Below are 21,490 nucleotides of genomic sequence, written 5' to 3' on the forward strand. Positions count from 1 at the left end.
GTCTTTGTTTCAAAGCCCTGTCCTCGAAACAGTAGAGATGATGTGCCAGCAGCCTGCAATGGCAGATGCCAAGAGGATGTGTGTGTGTGTGTGTGTGTGTGTGTGTGTGTATGGGAGTATGGGGGGTGGGGAGAGAGGAGAAGGAGAGCCATAACATTTATAGGTTTAATGTGTGGAATAGTTTTGCTCACTAGCACTGCAATGGATGTATATTAGGATGTCAGTAAGAATTTCTTTCTTAAACTTGGAGGATTTTAAAAATTTTGACCTTGAAAATTGCTTTCATAGAGGAAGAGAACAATATTGGTCCTTCGGTATGATAATTATTTATCCACATGAAGAACATTGGATGGGACCTTAATTTGCTTTTATAAAAACAAGTAGAAATAAAATTCCACTTTCATTTAGAACTGAGATAAGTGATATAACTGAGACAAGAATTTGCTGAAAGCTCAGCAGAGAGAGAGCCCTGACTATAACTGGTACATTCTGTAGGCTTTCCTGAGGTAAAGCTGCATTAATTATGTTATCTGTAGAGATTTACACTTTCTAGCAATGTTCGTCTCAATATTTAAAGGTTATAGTTGGCAAGGAAAATTTTGCTTTTGTTAATACCACACATAATTTATGCCACCCACATTTGTTTTATTCTATTAGCCAAGGATCATTTGGTTGAAAGTAATAATACACATTATAGTCAAAATAAAATAAGGGTAGAATACAGCTCGTTTGCTCACTTAAAGTTCAGAAGGTAGACTAGTTTTTAGCATAGCTGAACTTACTTGAACACCACCAGAAATCTGTGTCTTTCCATTTCTGCTTTTCTTTGTTTTGACTTCAGTCTTCAATGGGGTTTTCCATTGGGTGGAAAAGTGGCCTTTGTAGCAGCTCCAAGTTTGGCTGCTCCTTATAGCACATGATCCCCAAAGAGAGCAGACCCCTCTCCTCTCCTCTCAATGTCAATATTTGAAAAGAACTCCAGTTGGTCTGAGCAAATCCCACCAGGTGTTCAAGCTGTGCATGTACACGGGGGAGCTGGGACAGGTAACAAACAGGGACAGTGAAGGGTGACAGTTATTAGAAGCCTCAGGGTTATCTCGTGAGAATCTTGGCATTGGAGGATGGAATGAGGGGTGAATGTGATGGACAGGCTGTGGCTAGGCCAGGCACACACATCTCCTGCTTAACTCTGACCTCTGGAAAGATTAAACAGACCCACCTGCTGTGTACCCGCTCCTTAGAACTTCAGGGGGTAGTTTCAGGGGGTAAGGGTGGAGGAAGGGCCTTTCTCTCTAAAACATGTATTTCCAGTAGCACAGTGTGCAATCTGTTTTACTCTAAGCAAAGCATTCATTCCAGTAATCTTTGACAGATAAGAAGTCCCAAATTCAAATATTTGACAGAACTGGCTCATTCATGTGAGTATAGTCAAACACAACCAGTTGACCTCTATAACCCTCTGGGGCTAGAAAGGAGGAAGGCTGAGGGGTCTGACAGTGAATGGATTAGTCCCTACCCACATCAGGCCTGGGGGCTGAGGGTAAAACTAGCTATTGTTGAAGAAGTGCTGAAAGAAATTGAGGTCTCAGTTAAAAATATTTTATATATTTGAGTAAAGGGGTCAAAGTCCCTCTCTTTGGACCACACCTCTTTGGATCACACCTCTGTAGATGTTAGTTTTTGTGGTGTAGGTTAGACAAATCAAATAGTTGGTTATATAATGAGTTTTATCATTGTTTAAACACAAAGGCCTACTTTCCTTTCCAAGTAACATGTTCTCAACCAAAAGGGTAAAATAAACAAAAGAAAATCCACTGCAACAATGAGAGGTTGAATTCTCCAAGTTCACTTATATACTTAAATGCCCTGGGTAAGTGGCATATATTAAAGAAAAACATAGTTTGGTGATAGAATTATTAAATAGTTATAATTTTAAAAGACTTGTCCAAAATTCACTCTACATCAGATTTTAACACGTCGGGCTATTTTGTTGTTTCTGTTTTGCCTTGAAAATACTGAAACTTCAGGGGCCTTCCTGGAGATGCAACCTATGAAGCTATCTGCAGCTACTGCAGCACGAGTTTGATTCCTGGCCAGGGAGCAACCCACATGGCGCAGCAGACCTCTCTGACTCACCCACTGCTCCCCTCAGCAGTGTATTTCAGTGGATCTGCCTGTTCTGCTCCCCACTCTGTCTCTGGTGAATCCTCTCATCCCCCGCACCTCTGGCCTATACCCCAGCTCTTGTACACATAAATAAATAAATCTTTTTTTTAAAAAAAGAAGAAAGTATTGAAACTTCAATACAAAGAAAATTTTCAATTGTTGCTTGAAAATCAAGACACCACAGAGATTATTGGTACTAGCCTTCAAAGCAACTTGGAGTAGGAACTTACCAACTAGTGAATGTTTGCCTACCAGTTATGGACTTCAGAGATTTCTTCAATGTATTCAAAGCTTCCAAACAGGTAATGTTCAAGTTGCTTCTATTTGTCCCTGAAAGCAAATAACTACCCGCCAGCTGCCCCACTGTCCTGTCACATTTCTCCTATGCCTATGTTCTTGTCCTAAATGTCAACACTTTCCATGAATTTATTGAATGACAATAAAAAGGGGAAAAAGAAGGGAAAAACTAACAATTAAAAAAACCCTAAGAAATAAAAAAGCTAACAATTAAAAAAATTAACATAAATATTCATCTAACAGACAAAAATTATATCCTTCATTTAAAAAATTCAAGTAACTATTTCAAAATGCAAAGCAAAAATATGAAAAGATTTATTGAAATGGTATGACAATATGTTCCTAACACAATCAAGAAAGTGAAAATTAATTATTTTGTAACAAAGTATTTTATTCTTGCCTAAGTATTCCTAGGTGACTTGTCTAAACGTGTAAATGAAAATAAAGCAAAGCAAACATAAAAACAAAATTTGATGACACCTAACAACTTTCATGAAGCAACCAGAACTTTTCTTTTCAAGACTATTAAATGCTGTTTATAGCACACAAAACTTATACCCTACCCACCCCATTTCTCTAAATCCCGTCCCCTGCAAAAAAGGACAAAAGACAAAAAAGATAGTAAGCAAAACACTCTGCATAATTCAAAAATATATATGAAAGTAATTTTTGTCTCTAGATCTATGCTTATATTCATTTTTTTCTGAAAATATAGGAAAAATAAAACTAATTCTCTAGCTCTTGCTCTTCCTTATTCTCTCACCCTAAGTATTTTTTAATATTTTCTAATCCCTTTATTATCATATGTAATTGTATATAACCAGTAGCACTGCCTATATTTTAAATCACATTTGGAGCAATTTTCATGAGGAATTGTACAAGTATTCCCCAACATATAGCTCTTCACAAAAGAAGACATCCATAGGCCATAAGCAAGGGTCAGGGCAAAGAGGAGAAGGCAACTTTATGTTACCTACCCCCAGCCTGAAGGCCGGAGAACTTTACTTGGGAGAAACAGTGGAGTCTCTAGAAGGTCTCTGGGATATAATCTTGCCAGTCCCTCTGCCTAATAAACCTACCATCCAATGTAAGCTTTCATCTTCAAATTAACTTCTCCACGGGGTACCCCACCAGCTCCTATGCTCCCAACCACACTGTCATTCATAAGGCCTAAGTATGCAAATCATGAGCTTTCCAATCTTCTTCTGTCAAGAAGATTGAGTTGGAGGTAAGTTTCATTTGTAATTTGTTGCTGAAAAATATTATACCCAATTTTGAGAATATAGACAAATTTTTCTAAGGCAATATTTTTTAAAAAGGAGTTTTTTAAAATTTTAATGAAGGAAATCATACCAAGTAAGCATTTTGGTATTTAGTTGTTATTGTTGATCATTTTAATCTAGATATTAATCTGAAGATCATGAGAAGTTTTTTTCAAATACAGTTCTTATTTACATAGAATAGAACTTAAAATGAAATATTGGTTAATTAAGTAGAAACATTTTATAATAGAAAATAAATTTATGAAAGAGTTCATACAAAATAGAACTATATGGGAAAATATTCATTCATGTACAAGTTGGCGAAACTGTATCAACTTAACTGGCCCAACAGAAAATGCTTAACCTAATGCTGGTTTTGAATAATTAATTTAATAACATTTATTAAATGTCTATTTTTCCTTGGATTTCTAAAAATATTTATTTTTTTATGCATAGAAGAACTGGGGTGTAGGCAGAGGTGCAGGGGGGTGTAGGCAGAGGTGCAGAGACAAAGGGGGAGTAGAACAAACAGATATACTGAAATACACTGCTAAGGGGAGCAGTAGCCCAGACAGGAGAGGTCTGCTGCGCCATGTGGGTTAGCCTGGGATCTAACTGAGGCCACAGTGATGATTAAATGAGAACGCTGGTTGAGACTTAACCCCTACGCCACCAAGGAGGACCCTTTTCCTTGAATCTTAAATGTTCCTTTATCTGTCTGAGAAGCGTCAAGGTTGTTACTGATATTACATTCAGAAGAGAAGTTCTGTGTTTCATAGAGATGTTTATTTTCTGCCTTTTTAAATTCTAATTTGGGGGGAGGAAGAGATGCTTAAATTTTGATTACAAACAAAATAGAAAGGCGAAAGAAGAATGAATAAGCAAAGAAGCCCCTGAAGCATAGTGGTGAACAAAGCGTTAAGAAAATATAGTAAATTTTAATGAAATCTTTCAAAGACCAGCAGTCCTGTTCTCAAAGACCTTGATTTCCTGGAACACTGCGTACCACTTCAAGGGATCTGCACACATCTCTCTTCACTTCTCTGACTTCCTCTGTCAAACAAGGGCTGGTATATTTCAGCCCTTACACAGTAGCCAGCGCCAGGTGTTAGAGCTTCAATTTTAACAACTCTGTGAGCACCTTCATATACCTTTTGTTCCTATACACCAGGGGAAAAAGGAAGAGAAATAGTTTTCTGTAAGTCATTGATCTGCTCTATTTTTGATAAAATTACATAGTCACAGTAGTGGATGGTTTGTAGGGTTTCTTCCCAGACACATCCTAGATTTCTAGAGTCCTATACACAGCAGATAGAAGGATGGTCATGTTTGTGTAGAAATGGTTCCTTTCAAAGTTGTTAATCCAGTAGTTGGAGTCTCTTTTTCAAAAAAATTAAACTGTGCAGCTAAGAGAGTGGAATGGACTTCAGGACAATTATTGACACGCTTCTGCATTTTTCCTTCCTGACAGCACATTATTTTCTTCCTCTGACTGTCCATGAGATTGCTTGTTACCTCCTGATAAAAAACTCCTCCCCTTCCCTCTGTTAGGGGGAAAGGATGTCCTGAGATAATCTCATACAGGCTTTGTGGACTCCACCCCCACTCCAGACTAAAGCCATCAGGACATTGGAAAAGACAAATCCCATCACCACCAAGGGGAGGGTGGCTGGGACCTGAGGGTGGAGTTGGGCAGCCAGGTTGGATATAAAAACCAAACACGTGGGCCTTGCTCGCTCTCTGGCTCGCGATCGCTCGCCTCCTGGCTTCACCGCTCCTGGCTGGCGGCCAACTGAGAGCGCCATTTTGGGATTCCTGATCGGCGGATCGGGTAGGACGCATTTAAAACTTTGTCTCCCACTTTTCTCCCAGAGCTGTACATTTCCTCATTTCCCTTTCCGTTGTAAATAAACCTTTTATTAACCTTTCACGTGTGCCTGCAGTAAAGCATTGATAAGTCCTTTTAAGCGCGCGGGTGAAGACCCACAGTCAGGCACCCCGTTTTGTATCGGGGTTGCTCTACAACAGTTTGGCGCCCAACGTGGTTTCCAAGTTACACCTGCGGTTGACCAGCCCAAAGTAACATCCCTTGCGTTGGTCACCATAACTGTTGTAGAGCAACCCCGATACAAAACGGGGTTCCTGACTGTGGGTCCTCACCCGCGCGCTTAAAAGGACTTATCACTGCTCTACTGCAGGCACACGTGAAAGGTTAATAAAAGGTTTATTTACAACGGAAAGGGAAATGAGGAAATGTACAGCTCTGGGAGAAAAGTGGGAGACAAAGTTTTAAATGCGTCCTACCCGATTCGCCGATCAGGAATCCCAAAATGGCGCTCTCAGTTGGCCGCCAGCCAGGAGCGGTGAAGCCAGGAGGCGAGCGATCGCGAGCCAGAGCGAGAGCAAGGCCCACGTGTTTGGTTTTTATATCCAACCTGGCTGCCCAACTCCACCCTCAGGTCCCAGCCACCCTCCCCTTGGTGGTGATGGGATTTGTCTTTCCCAATGTCCTGATGGCTTTAGTCTGGAGTGGGGGTGGAGTCCACAAAGCCTGTATGAGATTATCTCAGGACATCCTTTCCCCCTAACAATTCCCCCCTTTCACTTTTTGCCACCATTTCCATGGTGATGAAGATGAAACATATGGATTCTGGGATACAGTCTGAGATGAAAATTTTCCAGGGTTCCAGTCTGAAAGAAAACGAATCCCTCCAGGTAGTGTCCATTGTGGAAAGCAAAAAGTGAAAGGGGGGATTGTTAGGGGGAAAGGATGTCCTGAGATAATCTCATACAGGCTTTGTGGACTCCACCCCCACTCCAGACTAAAGCCATCAGGACATTGGAAAAGACAAATCCCATCACCACCAAGGGGAGGGTGGCTGGGACCTGAGGGTGGAGTTGGGCAGCCAGGTTGGATATAAAAACCAAACACGTGGGCCTTGCTCGCTCTCTGGCTCGCGATCGCTCGCCTCCTGGCTTCACCGCTCCTGGCTGGCGGCCAACTGAGAGCGCCATTTTGGGATTCCTGATCGGCGGATCGGGTAGGACGCATTTAAAACTTTGTCTCCCACTTTTCTCCCAGAGCTGTACATTTCCTCATTTCCCTTTCCGTTGTAAATAAACCTTTTATTAACCTTTCACGTGTGCCTGCAGTAAAGCATTGATAAGTCCTTTTAAGCGCGCGGGTGAAGACCCACAGTCAGGCACCCCGTTTTGTATCGGGGTTGCTCTACAACACCTCAACTTTTGTATTTGAAGAGTCTGAATGGGTTTCTGTTCCTTTCAACTAAAGGAAACCTGTCTTAGGTAGACACAAAAAAAGAACATTTAATTAACTACCCAACTAAGATAAAGGCACTGTTGGTGGATTATCAATAGAATACTGTAACAAAATTGGCACAAATAGATAATGCTGTGATCTTACCCCTATAAAGTGTGAATGTATACAGAATATATATGTAGATATATATTCTGTATACATATATATACACACAAATATATATATACACACACATATATATATACACTCTGTTGGTGATGCGGTACATTATTTGGATAAGGAAAAATAAGAGGAGATAGAGTAGCAAAGAAAAGATGTACTGTGTAGCTAAAACGGTAGTTAAATGAACAAAAGAAAAAAATATGAGTGGTAGGTATTCATCTGAACTTACCTTTTGTAGTGAGTTCTTCATTATAAAGATTCGGTATACTAGCTCATAGTAATTTTCCATGCTTACAGTTTCCCCTTTTGGGTCTCTATATGGTGAATTTGGAGCACGGAGAATCACCAACAAAGATCTGTTAACTTGGGTTATATTTATGACTGGAGGATCTATTTTGGCTGGAAAAAGAATAGAAAACTTTGACAAATCATTCAAAACTGTGACACTTCACATGGATACATTATGCACAATACCAAGTTGTTATTAAACTCAGAGACCTGGCAAAAATCACTATAGAGAGATACTGCTGATATCTAAAATGTAAATTTTTAAGAAATCTCTTTGAAGATAATTTTTTTTGAAACTTTATGGTAACATCTATTTATTTTTTTACACTTGATCTTAGCCAAAAGGCCGAGAAGCGATCATCTATTTATTTTTTTAATTTCATTTAATTTATTTAATTTTTTAAAGGTTAACAAAAGGTTTATTTACAAGGGAAGGGGAATGAGGAAATGCACAACTCAGGGAGAAAAGAGGGAGATAAATTCTTAAATGTGTCCTACCTGTTCTGCCGACCTGGATTCCCAAACTGTTGTAGAGCAACCCCGATACAAAACGGGGTGCCTGACTGTGGGTCCTCACCCGCGTGCTTAAAAGGACTTATCAATGCTCTACTGCAGGCGCACATGAAAGGTTCATAAAAGGTTTATTTACAAGGGAAGGGGAAATGAGGAAATGTACAGCTCAGGGAGAAAAGTGGGAGATAAAATTTTAAATGAGTCCTACCTGATCCGCTGATCAGGAATCCCAAAATGGCACTCTGAGAACTGGCCACAAGCCAGGAACCATGAAGCCAGGAGGCGAGTGACAGCGAGCCCCCCAAGGCCCACGTGTTTGGTTTTTATACCCAACCTGGCTGCTTAACTCCACCCTCAGGTCCCAGCCACTCTCCCTTTGGTGGTTATGAGATTTGTCTTTCCCAATGTCTTGATGGCTTTAGTCTGGAGTGGGAGTGTGGTCCACAAAGCCTGTATGGTATTAGCTCAGACATCCTTTCCCCCTAACAAAATAACATGCAGAGACCAAAGCTGCCTGGCCAAGAGCATGAGCCAAGTGTGCCCGGCCCTACTAACATGGCTGATGTTTACTTACAAAGAGAGAAAATGGCTGCTTAACTCTGCCCTTAGGTCCTCGCAACTTCCCTTTGGGGATCCAGGGATTTGTACTTCCCAGAGGTTTGATGGAGTAGGGGTGGCATCCACAAAGCCTGTATGGAATTAGCTCAGAACATCCTTTCCCCCTAGCAATTCCCCCCTTTCACTTTTTGCCACCATTTCCATGATGTTGAAGATCAAATGTATGGATGCTGGGGTACAGTCTCAGACGAAAATTTTTCTCAGGGTTCTCATTGGAAAGCAAACCAGTGGAAAGCAAAATTCCTCCATTCCTGGAAAATAGTTTATCAGTCCAAGCCAAAAAAAAAAAAAAAAAAAAGAAGAAAAATCATCTGGAGGCATTAACCAAAACAAAACAGCAAAGATATTAAATCACAGGAAAAATATTAAAATGGATTCAACTTATGCAAAAACAGTTTCTCTCAACCTTGATACAAAATTGTTTCAACAGCGTAGCAAAAGTTTGAAAACCAAATCTACTTTTAAACCACACTACCTATTTTTGCGTAAAATCACAGGGCAGAATAACTAAACAGCAATTTTAGCTGGTTTTTTTTGATCCTCCATATAGGATCAGAGCAAACTCTTGACATCTGGTCCACGTTGACTTCAAGAACAAAGTTGGTCTCACCAGACTCCACCTGGGCTTCCTCTTCTCGAGGGTACCAGGGCTTTTTCTTTTTCCAGATTGTCCAGTCCTGCCCATGGAGGCAGCTCACTCACCTCCCTTGGGGGTCTCTGGAGCCTACAACAAAGCAACAGTTTCTCCTCTTTTTCTTTTTTTTTTTTAAGTTTTATTTATTTTTATACAAGAGCTGGGGTACAGACCAGAGGCGCAGGAGAGTGAGAGAATTCAACAGAGACAGAGCGGAGAGCAGAACAAGGCTATAGATGGAAAACACTGCTGAGGGGAGCAGCTGGTGAGACAGGAGAGATCTGCCGTGCCATGTGGAAATCTCCCTGGCCAGCTGGGATTGAACCTGCGCTACAGCGGCTGCAGACAGCTTCACAGTGCTACACTCAACCCGCCGCGCCACCGGGGAGGCCTGGTTCTCCTCTCCTTGATTCAGCTCTGTTTCATCTTCCTGGAAGAACTCCTATTAAAGCCACACAATGAAACTCATGTCCAATTGTTTTAGTTTAAGCAGACAAAATCCCTATGGAAGTTATGCAAAAATAGACTCTGAGATAAGTAGTAAAAAAATTACTACCATTATTAACACTTTGACATGTACAGAAATGTTCATATTGATTTTCTAAAACATATACAAACTCTCAACACCTGATATATAGTATGTAAATTGTCAATGGTGATTGTTGCCTTGCAATATTGTATAGTACAGAAATTGTTTCCGAAGAAAATAGAGAGAAAAGGCCTCAGCAGATTCCTATTGATGGAACTGTTGGGAGTAAAAATTTCCTACACAGAACTGAACAGACCTGGAAATACCTCTGATTTTTACTGTTTTCTTTGACATAATACTGGTAATTTTTTTTTTTTTTTTGCATTTTGTTCTGAACCCACAAAATTTCCTTGTTTTGAGTGACCAGGATCTGCAGCAATGTTGTATTTTTTTCCAGCAAAGCTAACTTGAGTTCACATTTTTTCTCCCCTTGAAGATAATTTTCTACTGTTAGGGGGAAGGATGCCCTGAGCTAATTCCAAACAGGCTTTGTAGACTCCACCCCCACTCCAGACCAAAGCTATGAAGACACTGGAAATGACAAATACCATTATCACCAAAGGGAGGGTTGCTGGGAACTGAGGGTGTTGTTAAGCAGCAGCCTTGGGGCTCTCTCCTGGCTTCACAACTCTTGGGTCTTCGCCAGCTCTCAGGGTGCCATTGGGATTCCAGTTCCGTGGAATAGGTAGGACACATTTAAGACTTTACCTCCCTCTTTTGTCCCTGAGTTGTACATTTCCTCATTCCCTTCCCTTGTAAATAAACCTTTTGTTAACCTTTTGTGTGTGTCTGCAGTGTAAGTGCCTTTTAAGCACATGGGTGAGGACCCAGTCAGGCAACCCATTTTAGAGCGGGGTTGCCCTCCTGCCCTATAACACCATCACCCCCAATTTTGCCAAAGATAACCACAGTAAAATTAATTTCTTGTGAATTAAGTCCAGTTTCAATAAACTTCACCAGCTATTTTCATAAGTGCAGCAAAAATAAATATTAATCATATAGACTCTTGTAAATCTGTTTTGCTGGAACTTTTCACAAGGCATCTCAGATTGAACTTTTAATAGCTTCTCGAAGTTTGGAAGTCATGCTAAAATCCCACCATTAGACTTCCCCAGCAACACATGTAGATTTGTGTAAATCTCCCTTCTCCTGCAGTCCCCAAAATATCCTGGGGTTCTAGTCCTGATAAGGTGACGTTTATTACCCTCCTGGTGAGTCCTAGGGCAAGTTAGGGATAATTAGGCAGCTTCAAGGGCAGTGTAGGGACTTCAGGAGCGTCAGGGAGAGATAAGGAGAACAAATTCCAAAAGGAACTAATTAAACACCCCAAGACTAGGGGCAACAGGACATTCCTGGACAAGCACGATAAAGAAAAAAGATAAGGGCTGGGACACAGAGATTTAGTGCTGGGCAGAGACTTTTCGACAGTGAGTGAGACCACCGAGATCTAACCAATCACAAAGAGACTGGTGGAGCTTTACATAATTAGGGAAAGAAGGTGTATATTCCCTAAGGCACAACTCCACTTTGGTTCCTTTGCCCTTCCCTGGCCTGTTTCCACCGGCCTGGGAGGCCGGGGAGTCCCACTTTATTTATGTTCCTTTTCTCCTCAATAAACTTTTTCTTTCTCTAAACAAATTTGCCTCTTCTCGCTTGCTTGCCTAAGCGCCAGAGAAGTTACTGGAAGTTTCTGTTTGGGTTTGTGAGACACCAGCCCATGGTGATTTAGTGGCTGAGACTCAGTGCTGCACTGCAGCCTGGGACCCATTCCTGGCTGGGAGACCAGGCCTAAAAACCTGAAATTTCAGCATCAATGGCTAGGTTGTCTGCAATTCTGTAAGCAAGGCATTAGGCTGATCTATCTTTATTGATTACATCTAAGTTTATGTTCCTCATTCTCAAATATAACACATTTGTCAAAGCTTTGACAACGTAATCATGTTTCCAATAATGTCCTATTAAAGCGAGAAAAAAGATTTTTATGGAATTTATGCAAATAAATATATTACAATAAAATAAGCATACTAATAAAATCCAAATTCTGAAGCCCTCAGATAGGAAGAAAAGTGTTTCAGTTATGTTCACAAAGATATAATTTACAAATTGTAGCAGGTAATAGCTTTAGAAAAAGAACAAGTTTTTCTTAAAGCTAGAAAATAGCTAAATCTGCGCCATAGTTACTGATCTGATTATAATGCAATTGAAAAACAAAATTTACTTAATTTTGCTGCATAAACTATTTTAAAATGATAACCACAATAACAAGTAATAATATTATGACAGCACATATCAGACTTTTTTAGGGATTTCATATAATTTTAGGATACCCTCATTAACATCACATATTTCTATACATAAATGGTAAGGTTTAGCATCATATCTTATTTGACTCTTCCATGCAATCAATATGCTTAATTAGCCTAGATTGTCATGTCCCTTTTTTATTAACAGGGTGAACAGATCTTATGAATGTGTTCTAAGGATTCTCTGGGGGGAAAAAAAAATCTCATAGGAACTAAATCAAAAAGACATTACTTAGGATTTTATTTTGGGAAATTTTTCAATATCAAAATATTTAAGTTGGCTTACAGACTATTATGAACCAATATTTAATTATCCATTTAAAAAAATGACAATTAAAAATCTAAAAGGCATATATAGAGGTTTCATACAGATCTGAGCAAACCTTAGCTTTTAATATTGACAAAGTTACATGAAACCTCTGTGCCTTGATTTCCTGACTGTAAAATGAGGGTAGAAAAGTCATTTCCAACAGTTGTTCTAAGAATTAAATGAAATGAGATGATGGTGTAGACCTCAACAAATCATAGGACCTGGGAGTTGGCCAAGTTCCATGAGGGTTATTCAAGGACAGGGAGAGCAAATACGAAGAAACTCAATGGAACTCACTTTCCCACCAAGGGATGAACCTCTTGGTCATGGCCCAGCTTGAGTTGATCCCAGTTGAGTTCGTCATCACCCTTGCATAATAAGCATCCTGTATATTTGACATTTCATTGGTAAAGTCACAAAATAAGTCTTGAGTAGCCCAACAATTCTCTTTATTTTTCCATTTTGCTTCTCCATACCTACAGAAAAAAGACAAAGATCTCAGTTTCTTTTTTCATCAAAGAAGTCTTCAGTTTTTTTAATTTTTAGACTGGAATTTTTCTTCCAATATCAGCACCAGTGAAAAAGCTTATGGCTGCTCTTAATTATCTTTTTTTAAAAAAGATTTACTAATTGATGTGTACAAGAGCTGGGGTGTAGGCCAGAGGTATGGGGAGGGTGAGAGGATTCAGCAGAGATAGAGTGGGGAGCACAATAGGCAGGTTGGCTGCTGATAGCTTTATAGTGCTGAGACTTAACCCTTGCTTCAACAGGGAGGCCTTGCTCTTAATTATCTTTTAAAAGAATTCCTTCTTGTTAACCAAGTGCTATTTTGCTGAAAGACAGCCTCAAGCTTGACCCCTTCTGTATCACTAACATAAGTGTTTTTGGTTTTTAACACTCAGAGAAGTTCGTCTTCTGGTATTTGGATCAATTTCCATTCTTGAGTACTAACCCTTCACATTCTTTTTTTATTTTTAACATTTATTTATTTATGCATACAAGAACTGGGGTACAGGCCAGAGGCATGGGGGGGTTGGTGGTGAGGGGATTCACCAGACACAGAATGGAGAACAGAACAGGCAGTTGACTGACACACACTGCTGAGGGGAGAAGCGGGAGAGTGAGGAGAGGTCTGCTGTGCCATGTGGGTAGCTCCCTGGTTGTGGATAGCTTCATAGTTTGCGTCTTAACCCCTTGTAAGACCAGGGACATTCTTAAGCTTCTGAGGTTTCCGGCCTCCCTGATGGTGTAGGGATTAAAGACAGCCCTATCAAGCTATCACCAACCACTGCAGCACTCTGGCCAGGCTGCTAACCCACATAGCACAGTAGACCTCTCCTGTTTCACCTGCTGCTCCCCTCAGCAGTGTATAATTTTACAATTAGAGGTTGGGAGAGAGTGAGAAAAATCCATGGAAAAAAGGTAGTGAGGCAAGGAGGCAATATAAGTTGATTCAGCTTAAAACAATGGGAAGGTGACACAGCAAAAGGAAGACTGATACCTTACTTCCTCACCAGTTATATATCAGTAAAATAAATCGCTATTCTGGCCCATTGCATCATCTGATTTTCTGAATTTCTAATAAGCCATTAAGCTAAGCTAGTATCTCCTGTCTCACGCTCAAGCTGCTTCTGAATCTATGTAAAAGAAGGAAATGCCTCCTATATTTACAGAGGTTTCAACTTACAACCCCCAAAGTAGATGAAACAATGTAAACCAACTTTACCTCAATAAAAATAATTTGGAAAAAAAACAAACCAGGAAATGTATGAGTGGGAAAGCCTGTGATTTGCAAATCAAGAGCTTATGGCCGGAGGCCTTGATCCAGAAAAAAGTCGAATATGTCTGAGTACTGGCAACAATCCACCAGGACCAGCGTGAGGCTCGCACGAGAGGGACGTGCACCAACGCGTTGCAATGTGTGTCCTGGCTTACAGGAGTCATTAATTTTTCAAAATAATTTTTGAAATAGGAAACCCTCTCTAAATAATGATCTTAAGTGGAAAATATATTTTATACACTCACTTCTTGTGTTTCACAACTTCTTTGTCAACTATCAATGATGTCAACTTATTTGACTACCTACTGAAGCGAAAATATATTATTGGGCAAATGAATATAATAAAGATTCCAGCAGAACTTCCAGCCCAGGTGCAATGAACACTCCAATGCAGGCATAATTAACAATAATTTAAATTAACATAATTTACAGCTTTATCCCCTTTCAAGATTCATGGCCAGGGCCTCAGCACTCTTATCTACAAAGTCCGGCAGCCAGCCAGTTGGTCTATCTTTCCAAGGCCATCCCCGAATGCCTGCATCTTTCCCTCTTTGCCTTGCCTCCCTTGTCTGGGGACTTTGCTGCAAATGGTTGTGCCTGATGAAAAAACGATGCTATCAATGTAACAGATATAGACACCGTTGTGTATAAAAGGAACCCTTGGTCTGTAAACCGATTCTCAGAACTTACAGAGCTACTCAGGTCTGGGACCTCATGCATGAGTAAAAAGTTTCTCCTGACATCACCATTCCTAAAGTACCACCTGTTCTTCCCCTGCCTGGGTAAAAGGCTAGAATTTATTTCTACAATACTACTAACTGTTAAACAAGTTGTTTCCAGTGCTTTCTTGACACAGGTATTAAAAGCCCACATGCGCCAGGCTCTGTTAAGAAACCTAGGTGCTGGGTCTCCCAGGGGTGATGTATCTCCCCCACAGACTGCACATCATCATGCATTTTGTGTTACCAAGCAGCCTTGGGAGGAGGCTGGGGTTGGGGGCCAGACTCTACTGTCCCTACTTCTGCATTTTCTCAACCCTTCTGAAAATGAAAATAGCTCGGGTCTGTTAATCCCATAAACATCCCGTAAACATCTCTTCCAGCTTTTTCTAGTTCAAATTACTTACGTTTTATACTGCACAAAATAGAGGCTGCCGTTGCTGGAGCAGGCCTGCCCAGGCTGCCAGTGCAAAATGTTGTAAAAATTTCGGGACTGAAAATGCACTCTCTGTGGCTTCAGAGACTCATGGGCTGGCTGCATGTCTAAAATAAGAAAAGGAAAAACACGGAATAGGAGCACACTGTTGTTAGCAAGAGTTTTCAATGTAAACCTGTCTTGGGATTCCCTGAAGTAGTTGCTGTAAGTGCAGAATGTGGAAGGGAAGCCCAGAAACCAACATTTTGGATCTTCTCTGTGATGATTTTGATACAATTGTGTTCCAGATAAGAACACACGTAATAAACTCCCACCCCATTCCCAAGCTAGAGAAGGTAAATACCACTGATAAAATATTGTTCTTCCTTCCTTCCCTGATGGTGATGGTGATGGCGTGTAATGACTGAGGTGAAGGCCCACACCAAGGCCACTGGCCCACCTTCCTAAGCAGCCTACATGACCACTACTCTGAGGCTGACTTTTGCCTGAGGTCAGTATTGGCTCTAGGAGCTCAGTCTGGCAGTTGGCTCCTCCTTTCTCAATCTTTGGGTCCTGCTTCAGGGTCCTCCAGCTCTCTCAGCTAACCTAGCTTTATTGCACAGAGGTAGCCCTTTGCTGTCCCTCTGCTGAATGACTGAATCCTGGTGCTCAGAACCCCAGCATCCTTGCCTGGATAAACTGGTCCATGTTACTGAGGAAACTGCTCAAGTTCCTACCTAGTGGGCCTAATATTCCTGAGAAGGATTCATGAACAATCTTGGCAGGAAAGGTGCTATTTTCACATTGGCATAGCTTATGATTCCTCAAGCCCTGCAACATGGGTGGCCCATTCCCACGTGGATTTAATCCCATGGGGGCAAGATATGTTTGACAAAATGTTATGCTAGAGCCAGAAAGAACCAGAATATGTCACACCAAAATTTGCCTCTTTGACATAAAAATCATTTTGAGCTGAAGCCAATTAAGAGGAATAAATGCAGGGAAAACTCTCCCTCCCACCTCCCTTTCTGCCTAAAGGCAAGATATAAACTCTCCTTTTACTGGAGAAGGACTCTGCTCAGTCCAGAGATGGCACCAGAGGCATCTCCATTTGTTTCCTCCCATATATTAACCTCCCACAGTTATCTGCCCTTGGGAACCTAAATTGCTTTCCTTTCTCCTGTCAAGTTTTTTAGAAATTTATTTTTCTTTGTTCAAGATGCTATAGAAGTTAGAAATCTAAGCCACCACTTTGAGTTGTTCTTTGATTAGCTTTCTCCGGTGATATGCACTGCATGTATTAATAAAAGGCTTCTCTCTTGTTAATCTGCCCTTTGCTTAAGTCCCAGATGAAAATTTAAGACTAGCAGATATAAAACTTTGCCTCTCTGGCAGGTCCAAAGTTTCTGAGAAGGAGTAGGAAGTTAGGCAGAAGGAGTCAGGAGACATAGCCTTTGCATTTCCTTGACCTCATCTTCTACCATCCCACCCTCTTTAGCAGAGTCTCCTTTCCCCTGCTCCACCATCCTGGGTGTGGTTCCACCCCAAGGTCTCTGACTGCCTTCCTTGTCTCTCGATATTGTCCCCTGGATTACCACATCTGATTTCTCCACCTACTAAAATTTTTTGCTTGAAAATCATTGAGATGAAAGCAAATTCTCCTAAGACCACAATCTCAGCTCTAAAGATTCGAGGTATATGTTCTAGTGCTAATGCTATTGGAATATTTTAAAAATTTTATGGACCTCTTTCAGCGCATCCAATGGTGGTATGGTGTGGACTTTGAAAAAGTCTATTCTGCCTTCGATTTGGCTATCCTAACCAATCGTATTTAGTATATAAAAATTCCAGGAGAAGACAGGCAATTTCCTGAAGACCCTGCCTGGCAGTGATTTGCTACCCTGAAACTACATGACTAAATTCTCCTTATGTCTATAGATTTTATTTATTTATTTATTTTAACACCACCACTGCTATCTCCATCAAATACAATTGCAAATCACTCTCTACCAAATCCTGAGCAGTTTCATCACCTTGAATTCATTTAATCTGCCTGTTCGTTTATGAAAAAATGATACCACCGCTCTCTTTCTCTTTCAGGCTAAAAAAACCTAAATCTTGGAGAAATGAAGGAATTTGCTCAATAGCGAATGGTGAAGCGGATTTTGTACTCAGGCAGTCTGATTCCAGAACCTGCCTCTCACCTACCACAGAGGAGCCAATAGACAAAACAAAACAATTAGAGGTTAAGGCTATTCCTTCTCCTTCTCTCCCTCCTCCTGTCTCCGGCTGCTATTCATTGAACACTGATCATATCTGAACATTAAACATGTATCAGGCACTGTGCTCAAATAGTTACATTTTTTTAAAAAAAATATTTTGGTGTTTTATTTACCTTTTTAAAAAAGATTTAGTTGTTTGTTTATTTGTTTGTTTATTTATTTATTTATTTGTACAAGAACCGGGGTACAGGCCAGATGTGCCGGAGGGTGAAAGGATTCACCAGAGACAGTGGGGAGCAGAACAGGCAGACTGATGAAATACACTGCTGAGGGGAGCAGCGGGCCAGAGAGGAGAGGTCTGCCGTGCCATGTGGGACCCTCGCCGGCAGGCAGGGATTGACCCAGCACTGCAGAGTCTGTGGACAGCTTCATAGAGCTGCACTCAATCGCCTGCGCCACCAGGGGAGGCCTGTTACATCTTTTTTTTAAGATTTATTTTCATTTGTTTATATAAGAACTGGGGTGGGCCTTCCCTGGTGGTGCAGGTGGTTGAGTGCAGCTTTGTGAAGCTGTCCGAAGCCTCTGCAGCACCAGGTCTATCCCCCGCGGCCAGCAAGGGTCCCACATGGCGTGGCAGACCTCTCCTGTCACGCCTGCTGCTCCCTCAGCAGTGTACTTCATCAGTCTGCCTGTTCTGTTCCCCGCTCTGTCTCTGGTGAATCCTCTCACCCTCCCTTGAATAAGGCCTGTACCCTGGTTCTTGTATAAATAAATAAATAAATCTTAAAAAAAAAAGAACTGGGGTACAGGCCAGAGGTGCATTAGGGTGATAGGACTCACCAGAGACAGAGCAGGGAACAGAGTAGGCAGACGGACCGAAAACACTGCTGAGGAGAGCAGCAGGAGAAACAGGAGAGGTCTGTTGTGCCATGAGGTTATCTCCTGGGCAAGCTGGGAATTGAACCAGTGCTGCAGAGGCAGCAGACAGCCTCACAGCACTATGTTCCACCTGCTGCGCCCCCAGGGAGGCCCTCAAATAGTTATATCTTATTTCATTCTTACAACCACCAAATAAGGTGGGTATTTTTATTATTACGTACAGGTGAGGAAACTAAAGCTTCAAGAAGTTGCAGATTTTACCCAAAGTTACAGACCTAACAAAAGGCAAAGCCAAGATCATTTTTGTAACACTTGAATTCCTGCCACATTTTGCTAATTGAGCCCTTGGTGCCACCAAGGACCAAAGGCACAGTCTACTCAAACTCACATTTCTGGGAGACAGAGTCTTGAATGTATATGTTATCAGTCAATTGGCAACTGATAATCTTGGAAACACTACTTGAGCCACTTACACTGTGAGGTGTCCATCTATTAAATGGGGATTCTAATGGCCTTGCCCGGAGATTTGTTGGTGCAATAAGATACACTGTGCTTTTGAAGAGTTATTTGGGAACACCAATAGCAAATTCTCACATTTTATGGTCTCAATTCTGTCTCAGACACTGCTCTAAGCAGTTGCATATAATTAACTCATTTAATCCTTACCATGACCTACAATCTCCATCTTACAGATAAAGCAATTGAGACACGGGGAGGGAGGGGGTTAAGTCAATTGTACAAGCTGCCTAGATAGTAAATGGCAGAGCTGAAATCCAGGCCTTGAAGGGTGCTCCGACGATGTCAAGTATGCTTTGAAGGCAAAAGAAACACTAAGACAGACAGATGGATGTGTTGGTCTTGTATGAAGTTTCTTGCACCTTATTTAGTAGTTACTCTTTAAATCCCCCAAGGAGGTATTCATGCTGCACATAGGAAATATGAGTCTTTTATGATTCTTTAGTGAGAGAAGAAAGCTGAAACTTTTACAAAGCCAGAAAAGCACTAGTGTTATTTCTGAAGATCCCTTCAGCGGATTAAGCTGGCAAAGCTGTCAACAGTTTAAAAGAAACGAAGCACTTACCTAGAACGCCAGTCAGGTTGAGAGTGATGAGGAAGACTAGCAAGCGACGAGAGGGCACCATGGCTGCGCGCGCCTGCTCGACCTGTGATCCTTCAGAGAGAGCTCAGTGTGGGCTGGCAGGGAAATAGAAGAAATCCCCTCTCTGCGTGACAGTGGTTTTTACTTGTCAACACATTGGGTTTTTTTTTTTTTTTTAAGATTTATTTATTTGTGCATACAAGAACTAGGGTACAGGGAAGAGGTGTGTGTGGGGGGGGTTAAGAGGATCCACCAGAGACAGAGTGGGGAACAGAACAGGCAGACTGACAGAAACACACTGCTGAGGGGAGCAGCAGGCAAGTCAGGAGAGGTCTGCTGCACCATGTGGGCAGCTCCCTGGCTGTGGATTGAACTCGTGCTGCAATGGCTGTGGATAGCTTCATAGGTTGTGCAAGGGCACCACTAGGAAGGTCCCTGTTTTGTTGTTTTTGAGGAGTTAAAAGAGGTGTGTTGCTGTGGTGTTTGATTTTCGCTGAACCCAAGAGTTTGTTAGCTATGAAAAGGCAAAACACCCAGATTGAGAGACTGGAGGGCAAGGCGGGCTTGGCAAGAGAGTGAATGAAACAACTTAAGTGAATCTGGCCCCAGGAGGTAGAGCGGCTGCCAGCCACAAGGACTTAGCTGGCAGATGATTCTGAGTGATGTGCTAGACACTTGCAACTATCAGGGCCCCTGGTGGTGGTTCAAGCAAGAGGGGAGGAGAGTTGAGGTTGGGGGGGGGGTGTCTCTGTTGTTTCTTCCTCTCTTCTTGGAAGCTCTCTGTCTCACCTTGCTGGTGTCCCTCACACCTTCCATGCCCCCCAGCTCTCCACAGGGCTCCCCGTCATACTCTTGGGTCACGGGTCCTGTTCAATTAATGCCTCTTTTTTTCCATTCCCATTTTTTTTTTTTATGGTGAAAAATTGTATTTAGAATTAGCCAGCTGGAATCAGTTTAGATGATCCCAATTTTGTTGGCAACATCCGAAGCATCATAGTCAGGAGCCAGTCGAACATAGGCCTTCTTTTCTCCATCAGGTCTGATCAGGGTATTGACCTTTGTCACATCAATGTCATAGAGCTTCTTCACAGCCAGTTTGATCTGGTGCTTGATGGCCTTGACATCCACAATGAACACAAGTGTGTTGTTGTCTTCTGTTTTCTTCATGGCTGACTCAGTGGTAAGAGGGAACTTGATGATGGCATAGTGGTCAAGCTTGTTTCTCCTGGGAGCGCTCTTCCGTGGATATTTGGGTTGCCTTTGGAGTCGTAATGTCTTGGGCCTCCGAAAAGTGGGTGAAGTGCGGATCTGCTTTATCTTATGGCTGTGGACGCCTTTCAGCACTGCTTTCTTGGCCTTCAAAGCTTTTGCCTTGGCCTCGGCTTTGGGAGGGGCGGGGGCTTCCTTCTTTGCTTTCGGAGCCATCTTCGTGAAAAGGGTTTTCCATTCCCATTTTTAGTTTCCAGGACCTGATAACAATTTTGAGCCTGTACAACCAAATACTTCATTAAAAGGATAAACAATGGAAAACAATCATTTTAAGCTATCTGAGATTTTTTTTCACACAGTCCTTGAAATCTGATCAAACTAGATAATCAGGTCATTACCATGATTCTTTGTTAATTTTCTTAAACTGATAATTGTTGAAACAGTATTGAGTATATGGAAGTTCATTACACTTTACTTTGATATATATTTAAAATTTTTCATAACAAAAAGAAGATTTAAAAATTTTATCTATAAAATCTCATCCTTGGGCCTCCCCTGGTGGTGCAGCGGTTGAGCGCTGGGTTGTGAGGCTGCCCGCAGCCTCTGCAGAGCCGGTTGGTTCCCCGGCAGCCGGCGAGGGTCCCACACACACACAAAAAAAGATGTCATCCTTATAAAACTCGTTCTGGTAACTTTTAATACCATTTTTGTGTTGATAGTAAGATCTAATCATTTTGGAGCATGAATTCAGCTCTTTTTGTGCATTGCTTTTGTTAACCCTAACAACAAGCCTCAAGCATCAGTA

General features: G+C 41.5%; 2 protein-coding genes and 1 pseudogene across 2 annotated transcripts; all 3 read right to left on the reverse strand.

The window, feature by feature from the left end:
* Positions 1-4,735: 4,735 nt before the first annotated feature.
* On the reverse strand, positions 4,736-19,519 carry IL22RA2 (interleukin 22 receptor subunit alpha 2). Its single transcript, XM_037518783.2, has 5 exons — positions 19,459-19,519; positions 15,269-15,404; positions 12,660-12,838; positions 7,397-7,566; positions 4,736-4,885 (listed from the first exon to the last, which is right to left on the reverse strand). Exons 1-5 carry the CDS (start codon positions 19,517-19,519, stop codon positions 4,736-4,738), a joined length of 696 nt encoding a protein of 231 aa, XP_037374680.1.
* LOC119253664 (U2 spliceosomal RNA) lies at positions 7,670-7,813 on the reverse strand (annotated as a pseudogene).
* An 878-nt stretch (positions 19,520-20,397) lies between the features above and the next one.
* Positions 20,398-20,901, reverse strand: LOC119253462 (60S ribosomal protein L23a-like). The gene has a single exon (XM_037520995.2). It carries the CDS (start codon positions 20,899-20,901, stop codon positions 20,431-20,433), a length of 471 nt encoding a protein of 156 aa, XP_037376892.1. The 3' UTR covers positions 20,398-20,430.
* Positions 20,902-21,490: the final 589 nt, after the last annotated feature.

This window comes from Talpa occidentalis, unplaced genomic scaffold (genome assembly GCF_014898055.3).
Source record: "Talpa occidentalis isolate TD23 unplaced genomic scaffold, MPIMG_talOcc4v2.1 talOcc4.2, whole genome shotgun sequence".
NCBI classification, from domain to species: domain Eukaryota; kingdom Metazoa; phylum Chordata; class Mammalia; order Eulipotyphla; family Talpidae; genus Talpa; species Talpa occidentalis.